The sequence below is a fragment of the Garra rufa genome, chromosome 17 (assembly GCF_049309525.1).
Source record: "Garra rufa chromosome 17, GarRuf1.0, whole genome shotgun sequence".
Lineage (NCBI taxonomy): Eukaryota > Metazoa > Chordata > Actinopteri > Cypriniformes > Cyprinidae > Garra > Garra rufa.
The window spans coordinates 11633866-11646083 of NC_133377.1; the positions used below are offsets into that span (position 1 = coordinate 11633866).

The 12218-nt window shown below is 36.5% G+C and overlaps 1 protein-coding gene across 1 annotated transcript in view; it reads right to left on the reverse strand.

Annotated features, from left to right (window-relative positions):
- Window positions 1-12218, reverse strand: part of mtx1b (metaxin 1b) — a 50402-nt gene that overhangs the window by 10502 nt on the left and 27682 nt on the right. The window contains exons 2-3 of the mRNA XM_073821860.1: window positions 6123-6192; window positions 5718-5797 (exon numbers count right to left, since the gene is read on the reverse strand). Of these exons, the coding sequence (XP_073677961.1) occupies window positions 5718-5797; window positions 6123-6192 (150 nt within the window). The remainder of the gene's footprint in view (window positions 1-5717; window positions 5798-6122; window positions 6193-12218) is intronic.

The following is a 12218-nucleotide window of genomic DNA, read 5'->3' on the forward strand; positions in this document are numbered from 1 at the left end:
TGTACTGTGCTGTTCGTCTAGAAAGCAGCGAATAAGAATCAAAGCAGCAGCTGCAGTATGACAGCAGTTGTTAATGTAAATGTTAGCAATGAATGTAACTGGCCATGATGTGTTTAGACATTTCTGGATGTCTAATACAAAGCCAAAAATCCTCTCAAGGACTAAATGGATAAAACAAGGAAGGTTTTAAACAATAAAATTAGTCAATTTCCATGTCTTTCATGGTAGTAACTCAGTCATGCTGTGCACACTCTAAGTTTACAACTAACAAGCTATAAAAGGTCATGCCATACCCACTGCCTTTAAAAGACAAACCAGAAGCTGTTATTGAGAAACCGCTCTCCTTACAGCTACGACAACTAACATCACCAACAATGTCACCAATAAAGAATGGTCTGAATTATTTCCTTTCTAAAATAATACAAAATTGACATAACCTGACTTACCTTTGAATTCATGTTTTATATCCAGGGCTCACATTAAAAAAAAATGTGGCTTTCAAGTAAGATTTTTCAATAATCATTTTACTGAGATCTCTGGGAGGATTTCCATCTTTTGAATTACACTTATTAGTATACAAATGTGTTCTGTACTGTCATTATGCTAACATTTTCTCTCCACATGCACTCAGAATGAGCAACAATTAGCCAGTTAAAAATACACTACCTTTCGGGATGTGCACAAATGTTTTTGTAAGTATTTTATGTGCACCAAAGCTGGATATTTTTGATCAAAAATACAGTAGTATTGTATAATTTAATACTATTAATTTCTTTACTGCCACTTTTGATCAGTTAAATGCATCATTGATGAACTATTAATTTCTTAAACAAAAATTCGTACCCCAAATTTTGGAACAGTAGGTTTGTTACGCTCAATCACCATGACATACACTCTTAAAAATAAAGGTGCTTTAAAAGGTTTTTCAAGCGATGCCATAGAAGAATTTTTGGTTCTACAAAGAACCATTCAGTCAAAGTTTCTTTGAAGAACCAATTGTTTCTTACCTTTTTATAATGTAAAGAACCTTCTTTCGCCACAATTAACCTTTTGTGAAACAGAAAGGTTCTCCAGATGTTAAAGGTTCTTTATGGAACCATTTAGACAAAAAAGGTTATTCTATAGCATCATGAAGCACCTTTATTTTTAAGATTGTAATTCCAAAATAAACAGAAAAATAAATAAATAAATAAATAAATACTGCAAGAGAATTTATGTCTGGATATGGGTCATTTTACCGAAGCTGATGTCCCACAAAAAAAAAAAAGCTTAAAAAGCATTTAAGTATTAAAATCTTAGATGTTTATTAAGATCCTTCTATTATCTATTGAAACCCACAATAATATTTCAAATATAAGTAAGCTTAATATATACTTTCAATATATATATATATATATATATTTTTTTTTTTTTTTTATATTTTCTTTATAAATTATTAAAAAGAATATATATACAGGGGTTGGACAATGAAACTGAAACGCCTGGTTTTAGATCACAATAATTTATTAGTATGGTGTAGGGCCTCCTTTTGCGGCCAATACAAATTTAATTCGTCTTGGGAATGACAGATACAAGTCCTGAACAGTGGCCAGAGGGATTTTTAACCATTCCTCTTGCAGAATAGTGGCCAGGTCACTACGTGATGCTGGTGGAGGAAAACGTTTCCTGACTCGCTCCTCCAAAACACCCCAAAGTGGCTCAATAATATTTAGATCTGGTGACTGTGCAGGCCATGGGAGATGTTCAACTTCACTTTCATGTTCATTAAACCACTCTGTCACCAGTCTTGCTGTGTGTATTGGTGCATTATCATCCATAAGGCATGGTCCTCCAGAATAGTTTGGTAGTCCTTGGCAGTGACGCGCCCATCTATCACAAGTATTGGGCCTAGAGAATGCCATGATATTGCAGCCCAAACCATCACTGATCCACCCCCATGCTTCACTCTGGGCATGCAACAGTCTGGGTGGTACGCTTCTTTGGGGCTTCTCCACACCGTAACTCTCCCAGATGTGGGAAAGACAGTGAAGGTGGACTCATCAGAAAACAATACATGTTTCACATTGTCCACCGTCCAAGATTTTTGCTGCTGGCACCATTGAAACCGACGTTTGGCATTGGCACGAGTGACCAAAGGTTTGGCTATAGCAGCCCGGCCATGTATATTGACCCTGTGGAGCTCACGACGAACAGTTTTGGTGGAAACAGGAGAGCTGAGGTGCACATTTAATTGTGCAGTGAGTTGGGCAGCTGTGGTTTTATGTTTTTTGGACACAATCCGGGTTAACACCCGGACATCCCTCTCAGACAGCTTCCTCTTGCGTCCACAGTTACTCCTGTTGGATGTGGTTCATCCTTCTTTGTTGTATGCTGACATTACCCTGGATACCGTGGCTCTTGAAACATCACAAAGACTTGCTGTCTTGGTCACAGATGCACCAGCGAGACGAACACCAACAATTTGTCCTCTCTTGAATTCTGATGTGTCACCCATAATGTTGTGTGCATTGCAATATTTTTAAGCTAAACTGTGCTATTACTCTGCTAATTAAACCTTCACACTCTGCTCTGACTGGTGGAATGTGCAATCAATGAAGATTGGCCACCAGGCTGATCAAATTTGTCCATGAACCCTCCAACACAAAATTGGCCAGTGTTTCAGTTTCATTGTCCAACCCCTGTATATATATATGTATGTAAAAAAACGTGTCCTGCATTTTTCATATCACTACCAAAACAGTCTATGTTTTAGTCCATTGGCCGAGATTGATTTTAACCACACCCCTACATTTATGATCAGGAAATATTTCTGTGTCCCCCTCTCATAGCTACAAGGTGTGAGTAGATAGGTCTCATCATTTTGAGGTAAATGTTCAAAAGTCAGAAAAATCTGTGTGTAACTTAAGGAATGTCACTTAAGGAATGTTAAGGGGGGGGGGGTATTATCCCATACAAATCCCCAAATATGAGGATTATTTGTTCCCTTTTGTCACTACCGAAACAATGATGACATGTTTTGGTAGTGACAAAAGGAAACAAATAATCCTCATATGTGGGGGAAATAAACACAATTTTAGTACAGTTATGCATTTTTTTATGCAGTTTTTGGTATTTTAGTATGTTTTGGTAGTGTCACTACCGAAAAAGCGCAGTCATTACTGAAACACAGGGTGTTTTGTCAAAAATAAAGTATACTGAATTATCAACAAAAATGTTATGATAGTTTTTGGTTCAATATATATTCAAACTAATCAATCCTTAACTTTGAAATCAGTATGATCAACTTTTGCATTTTACAAAGAAAAACTGGTTTCAAAATGCAACAAATTTCATAAACTACACTTGAAATATTGTTAAAAATGTATTTGTTATGGATTTACCTCTAAAAATGTTTTTATAAAATAGCAAATATATATATATATATATATATATATATTCACCGGCCACTTTATTAGGTACACCTTAAAAGTACTGGGTTGAACCCCTTTTTGCCTTCAGAACTGCCTTAATCCTTCGTGGCATAGATTCAACAAGGTACTGGACATATTCCTCTGAGATTTTGGTCCATATTGACATGATAGCATCACGCAGTTACTGCAGATTTGTCAGCTGCACATCCATGATGCGAATCTCCCATTCCACCACATCCCAAAGGTGCTCTATTGGATTGAGATCTGGTGAGTGTGGAGGCCATTTAAATACAGTGAACTCACTGTCATGTTCAAGAAACCACTCTGAGATGATTCGCGCTTTATGACATGGCGCGTTATCCTGCTTGAAGTAGCCATCAGAAGATTGGTACACTGTGGTCATAAAGGGATGGACATGGTCAGCAACAATACTCAGGTAGGCTGTGGCGTTGACACGATGCTCAATTGGTACTAATGGGTCCAAAGTGTGCCAAGAAAATATCCCCCACACCATTTCACCACCACCACTGGCCTGAACCGTTGATACAAGGCAGGATGGATCCATGCTTTCATGTTGTTGACGCCAAATTCTGACCCTACCATCCGAATGTCGCAGCAGAAATCGAGACTCATCAGACCAGGCAACGTTTTTCCAAACTTCTATTGTCCAATTTTGGTGAGCCTGTGCGAATTGTAGCCTCAGTTTCCTGTTCTTAGCACCCGGTGTGGTCTTCTGCTGCTGTAGCCCATCCGCCTCAAGGTTTGATGTGTCGTGCGTTCAGAGATGCTCTTCTGCATACCTCGGTTGTAACGAGTGGTTATTTGAGTTACTGTTGCCTTTCTATCAGCTCGAACCAGTCTGGCCATTCTCCTCTGACCTCTGGCATCAACAAGGCATTTGCGCCCACAGAACTGCCGCTCACTAGATATTTTCTCTTTTTCGTACCATTCTCTGTAAACCCTAGAGATGGTTGTGCGTGAAAATCCCAGTAGATCAGCAGTTTCTGAAATACTCAGACCAGCCCGTCTGGCACCAACAACCATGCCACGTTCACAGTCACTTAAATCACTTTTCTTCCCCATTCTGATGCTCGGTTTGAACTGCAGCAGATCATCTTGACCATGTCTACATGCCTAAATGCATTGAGTTGCTGCCATTTGATTGGCTGATTAGAAATTTGCGTTAAAGAGCAGTTGGACAGGTGTACCTAATAAAGTGGCCGGTGAGTGTATCTTTACAATATAGATGTAAGCAAAATCTTAATAGGTCAATCTAACCCTTCTAACTAAATTATTATTACTGTGTTTCAGTAGTGACAAATTTGGGGAGAGGACAAATATTCCAAAACTTTCTGAAAATACAGTATGAGAATTAACTGCACAGTTACTAGAAATGTTTACCTTGGACATTATACAATTTGCATTCATACAATTTTTTTTTTGGAAAAAGACTTTTTTTCAAGACATTTCCAACTCTGACTTTGGACCAATTCTGTAGAATGGCCCATATATGTGACCCTGGACCACAAAACCAGTCATAAGGTTAAATTTTACAAAGCTGAGTTGTATACATCATATGAAAGCTCAATAAATAAGCTTTCTATTGATGTGTGGTTTGTTAGGATAGGACAGTATTTGGCCGAGATACATCTATTTGAAAATCTGGAATCTGAGGGTGCAAAAAAATCAAAATACTGAGAAAATCATCTTTAAAGTTGTCCAAATTAAGTTCTTAACAATGCATATTACTAATCAAAAATTACATTTTGATAGGTTTACAGTAGGAATTTTACAAAAAATCTTAATGTAACATGATCTTTACTTAATTTCCTAATGATTTTTGACATAAAAGAAAAATCAATAATTTTGACCTTTACAATGTATTTTTTGGCTATTGCTACAAATATACCCCAGCGACTTAAGACTGGTTTTGTGGTCCAGGGTCACATATGTATTCTGGGTACAGGTTTCCAGGTCTAACTCCAGATGTCATTAACTATTTCCTTTCAAAAGAGCTTCAGAACAGCTGTCTTTAAATCATTCAACACCCTTTCACAACCTAATAAACTGGTTCAAGAAAAATCCTTCACCTGTTTTCTGAGGATGCAGATCTTGATTTAGATGCTAAGGAGCTTTAGGGTCTAATCTTCACCTGTTGTGAGTATGTGTGTGTGTGTGTGTGTGTGTGTGTGTGTGTGTGTGTGTGTGTGTGTGTGTGTGTGTGTGTGTGTGTGTGTGTGTGTGTGTGTGTGTGTGTGTGTGTGTGTTGTTGGCCTCTCTCTATGGGTTGAGAGAGGGGTCATTCACCTGTTTCCTGAGATGAATGATGATCTTACTAGGTTGAGAGATGCTTCCTTCTTCTCTGGTCTGTAGAGCAGGCAGAGTACCTGTTGGAGGAGAAAACAACTCACATTTTAACCTTACTGGAGAAAATCTGATAACTAGTCAACACACTGCCTTAAGTACAACTGTATTCAAACCTAACACTCTCCCTCAAAGGGTTCCAGAGTCAGTGGAGGCTTGACCTATTGACCTGCTGAACTCTGACCCAAACTGAAAGAGGGTGTAACGACCAGTCTAAGGCTCCCTCATACAAGCTGTCATTCGGTCTTTGGCAGTTACTCACTTTAACAGCTTCATGTCTCAGATGACCAGTGAAGCCTGACGTGATTTAGGGAGAATTTAGGTTAAGCACTCCAGGGGTAAACTCACCTGTAGGGCTTCTCCATGGGTTGGTGATTTTGTGAACTTTGAGTGGAGCACCAGCAAACTTGGCATAGGCCTTAGAGAACAAAAAGACAGAAAACAGAATTAACTGATGTACAAATTAAAAAGTTTTAAAGGATTTGTAGTTCATGTCTTTCTTTCTTTCTTCAGTCGTAAAGAAATAATGTTTTTTAAAGGAAAACATTTCATGATTTCTGTCCATATAATGGATATGTATGGTGCCCCCAAGTCTGAACTTTCAAAATGCAGTTTAAATGCAGCTTCAAAAAGCTCTAAACGATCCCAGCCAAGGAAGAAGGTTATTCAGCAAAACAATCAGTTATTTTCTAAACAAATTGACAATTTCTATACTTTTTAACCTCAAATACTCATCTTGTCTGCGTAGTCTGTGTGATCCGGTTCAAGACAGTTAGGGTATGTCGAAAAACTCTCGTTTTCTTCCCCAACTTTAAAATCATCCTACATCGCTGCAGAAGTACCGGCCCAGTGTGAACACAAAGTGAACATACAAAGAAGATCAAACGCCCTTTACAAAAAAAAAAAAGGTAAAACAATGATGTAGGAGACCCTTCTTCCTCGGGTGAGATCGTTTAGAGCCCTTTGAAGCTGCGTTTAAACTCAATTTTGAAGTTTCCTCAAAAAACTTAATTTCTTTACGACTGAAGAAAGAAAGACATGAAGATCTTAAATGACAAGGGGGTGAGTACATTATCTGTACATTTTTGTTCTGGAAGTGAACTAATACTTTAAGCAATACAATGCAACAGTTGATTTCTAAAAAAATAAAATAAAAGTACGCTAAAAAACTAATAATGTATAAACAAATTTAAAATACTATTTTCTAAAATGCACTGCATTAATCTGTTTTTTTTTTTTACAGCTTTGAAAAATCATATTTTTTCAGTGTATGGGAACCATTTGTAAGCAATCAGGACTCAGGCCCCAGGCCTGAAAACATTTTATTTGCAGTTTTGTTAAAAATTTGTAAGAACTAACCATTATACCAAATTACTCTTTGGAATAAAAAGGTTCTTCTTCATTCTTACAAGGAGCGTTTTTCCTCTTAATTTTAATATTAGGATAATTGTATCACCATGACATTTTTGCTTGAAGGTGTGTGAATCAAATGTTATTTTAGTAAAGGTGGCAGCCCATAGAACTGTTTGCAGGAAAGTTGTGAAATTTGGATAGAGGACAGCCTCAACATTAACCATAGCAAGTTTGGAGTCTCTAACTCAAACCCTCTAGCGCCACCACTTGTTTAAAATTTCAATCATTTTATGTTAATAACCTCTGAAACGTTTCCTTTGAATTCAAGTCAAATGGACACCAACATTTAAAAATCGTAAGGTTAAATTTTTTTTCTATTTTTAATAGTTCGTAAAACCTACTTTTTCAAACCTGTCCTGGACCATTTGTCTGATTTTCACCAAAATTGGCTCAGATCATCTTCAGACCATGCTGGCAAAAACTTATGGAACTCAAATTGATTAGATGAACCATTCTCGAATAACATGCAAACGAATTCTACAAAAAGCGTGCAAAAATAGATTCAAGGCTATATCTCCACAATGGTTAGGTGTATTGAGATCAAACTTGGTTTGTGTTGTAACAAGCATGACCTGAGGCTGTCTGCAGTGTTTTGGTGCACCTAGTGGTCAGGAGGTACAAAAAAATGGCTATTTTTGCTTATAACTTCTGAATTGTTCAGCCAGAACTGGTCTCTTCAGATTTGGTGCATCATGCCGAGTCAAACCATTTGGCGTATCGCTACGAAACTCTAGATGTGTCTTCGGTACCATGCCCTGACAGTACTCAAAAAGTTTGGGGGCAAAGTTATAATGAAATTTAAAAAATGCTAATATTTTTTTGTTTACATTAGCCTGTTGTAATGAAACTTTGTATATTCCTTGGATAATGCCAAGAACGTCAATATCAATTATGCCATAACTGGATGAACTACCTGTCCGCCATTTTGATTTATGTTGAAAACCTACTTTTTCAAACTCCATGACTGTTCATCCGATTTTCACTAAAATCAAGTCAGATCATCTTCAGACAGTGCTGACAAAAAGTTATAAATTGTGTTGATGGATGGAACCGTTTTTGTATAGCAATGCAACAAATTTGAGCCATGATGCCAAAATGACTTATCTCTACATAGCTTTGACATATTGACACCAAATTTTGTGTGTGTGTCATTGTCACCTCACACTGAACACACCACATTGATTTTATAACCCATTGGAAAAAGTGATAACCCATTAAATCATATTACTAGTGGTTGTTTTTCAGATTTTTTGACCATTTTGACTTAATGGCTTCGAATTGCTCATTGCTTCAGCTGTTCTGATGCTTGCTGCCTTGCTTGCCTAGTGCTCAGTTAAAGTTTTATTGATTGACTTTTATTAGTCAGAAAACAAGACTGCAAAAATGTAGGTCAATGTTTGGAAATCATTATATATAAATGAGCTAAAATAGAAAAATGCACAGTAAATCTGTCAATACTTTCTCAAGTACAGATTCCATACGGTTGAGTAATAATAGAGCTGGAACATCGGAGCACTGCTGCACTGCTATTGAGACATTTCTGTGGGGCTCGACGGGTAAGTCACTAATTGTGCCGTCCAAAAATGTGCTGACTTGAGTTAGTGTCTGGGAGGGTCTCATGTTTGCCAGCGGGGGAAAACAATCCTGTACTCTGTTAGTAAACAAAATTTTACAGTCAGCTGCTTTAAATTGAGCATGAAGACGTCAATCATCTTTCACACTCAGAGGAATTTATGAAAGTCACATCTCTGAGCAAAGAAACAAAGCTGGAGGAGAAAAGATTAGATCAGACGTGAGATAGCATCTTATTTCCAGCCACTTACAGTTGTGCCATTAAAGCAGATCAAACGGTAGCACTACTGCTCTGTAAATTCCAGTGTGGTTTGCGGCTCCCGACTGCCGTGCTGAGAAGGCATTTAGCAGTAAAAAAAAAAAAATCATAGTATTATCTTTTGTTTATGGAAAACTATGGGAGTACAAAAGTAATAGCAAGTCAGGAACAGAAATAAATTATGTATCCCAAAATTTAAGATGACATAGACAATAAAGAATTGAAACCATTAATAAAAGAGGCATAAACACAACATGATTACAATTATGAGCTGCATGGCTCATCTGTCTGAGTCTGGCTGCAGTTAAAGTAATGCTTACTTCGTTTAATCTCACACATAAACCCACTGCCCCACTTATTCATGTGCTAATGCCATGAAACGTGCAGACGATCTTAGAAAAACATAGATGAAGGTTTTATGTAACCTTTTGGCACTAAACTCGCAGCTTGATTATTTTGTAACAACTTTGATTTTCTACCTGAACTGCTAGGTTTGACTGAACAACTGTGCGCACATCTTGGCAACAGAATGTGCAAATGCTAAACTATCTGAGAACTCATTTCTGATAATACTCCGCCTGCTTCGGCCATATTACGGCAGCAAACTTCCTTGACTATTACGTCGGAATGGAAGTGTAGTTCCTAATCTTATCAGCCTAGAAACTCGCAGCTTTGCATTTCCACCGGTCTTAGTACAGGATATAACTACAGAAGAGTCAAGTTTTAAATGCATACAACAAATATGGAAACTCGATGGTCATTTTTGAACGTGATGCTATTGGTCTAATAAGATTCAATGATCTATGCTAAGCTATGCTAAAAGTCATATCGCCAGAACAGGAGAACGGCTGAATGGATTTCAAAATGGTAAAAATCAACTTATTAACTCACTGTTTTGGCCAAAATACATAATCCGTGGCACTTCCATCAGTAAAAAAGTCCATCCCCTGTTGTACTCTGACATCAAAATCCCAAGACAAATAGGCAATTTAAGTACCTTTCGATAAAAGCATCTGCCAAATGCATAAATGAAAATTAAATGCTCAACTTCAGAAAATAAGTAAAATCAGTAAAAATGATTGAACACACCACTGCTTTGAATCTAGATCCAATTTCATTTTTAATTAATTTATTAAATCTTTCCTTTCACTTTTGAAATATTTTAACTAATATATTCCTACAAAGCAATTTTCAATGTGATTATACATCCAAATTTTTACTAAATATAGCTTCTTTCCCAACATCTGCTTATACAGCTTTACTCTACTCAACATAAGTGGTAACTGGAGACTCAAGCCTCCGTGTTGACTGATCTGTAGACAGAGAAACCATAAACCACCCGTTCTCCATAAAAATGTTTAGGCTAGACGAGAGAGGAAATCCGTCACATTGCAAAAACCTCAGCAGCCTCCACCTTTTCTACCACCAAGGCGAAAAAAAAAATGTTTTAGAGAAAATACGACAAATGAAGACATTTTTGAAGGCAAGCCACCAAAAAGGTAAGAAATTTTTATTTTTACTGACAATCAATCATTCACTTAACCGTACCTTTTTTAGTTTGTGTAATTTTTTTTATTAATCATGGCAGCAGTTACTCATCAAATAGCAATCAAATCAAGGCTGGTTCCAGTGCCTTTATACATCCTTCATCTTTCACACTAGTTTTCTGACTTTAATTCTGCCATTACCTTATTCAGTTTAATCCCCTAGTTATAAGGGACATCAAATGGTAAACACATTTTAATATAAACACTTAAGTAAGGTCATTTTTAGGGATGCGCTGAATGTTCACCAACCGAAATTATTTAGCCGAAAATAGCAAAAAGCTCTTTCGGTGTTCGGCCGAATAAGCGAAAAGGCTGAATAAATTATACAGAACAATGACTTGACGCGATCGAATAGAGGCACGCACTATTGCAACAATCATGTCGGCACTGCACTGTGGAAGCATTTAAAACTGTCAGAGAAAGACCCAAAAATCATTACAAGCACCGACAGCAAGAGACTGTTTAGTATCGCATCACATGTCTTCGATGACAAGAGAAAGGGCTGGTTGTTGCTGGTTACTGAATGATGACTGAAATCATGAAATGGCCTTAAACCATTAGTAAATAAACTACAGAACGTTATATTGTCTAATACACGCAGGAATTGTATTTATTCTGACAGCACTGCACAAGTTCACTAGCTAGGGCTCAAAGTCCAAAGCGATAAAACAGCGTAATGTGAATAATTCATAAATCTGCTGCTGTCACCAAAAAGTAGTACTGAGGTCTTCTTGTGGGTTTCTGCCAGAATAAAAGTCAACTTTCATAAAAGTTAGCATTGTAATTTTACTGTTGTTCTGTAAAATAAAATAAAAAAGTAAGACAAAAATAATGATCGCAATCATCACAACAGCCCTATTAATATATTTATAAGGTTCTATCTGCATTCTGAATACTTTTGAGATATTGAGCTCCAAAGTTTTTGCGTTCCATAGACTTCTGTAGATAGAACCATTTATGTTTTCTAAAAAAGGGGCCAAAATGAACACAGCTAACAAAAGAAACATAATAAACAGAATATGTTAGTAACTTAATTTTGACAAAAATGTCAGATAGAACCATATAATTCTAAGGTGACGATTTATTATAACATTCTCCTTTGCTCAGCAAGGCTGCATTTATGTACATTAAAAAACATGCCTGATTCAAGAAGGGAGTCTTAATGGCCAAAGAATATTATTTTACTAACTTATTAAGTTTAAGTTAAATTGTGCTTTGTTGGTAGGCTATAATGTCAGTATTAAATAAATATTTTAAAATAGTTGTTTTGTATTTTATTTAATTTTTTTGTTTGGTTTACATATGCAAATTAGTTATTATTTAATTAAATATGCGCCAATTTGCATACATTTCTATCACAAAAATCTAAAAACTGGATGAAGTAAATTTCAAAATTCTTGATTAATTTTTTTTAACATATTAGAGTCAAATGTTTTTACAAAGGGAATTTTGGGTATCTCATTTTGTCACTCCATAATTCAAAAAATACTTAGAACAGACAGAAAACAATACATTTTTACAAAACACTTTGGGGAATAAAATGTATAAAATCAAGCTAATTCAGGATTCAGGATATAGACAGGAATAAAAATATAAAGTTTGGTGTGTGTAAGTACTACTGAAATGGAGATTTATGGCTTAGTGTTACTCATT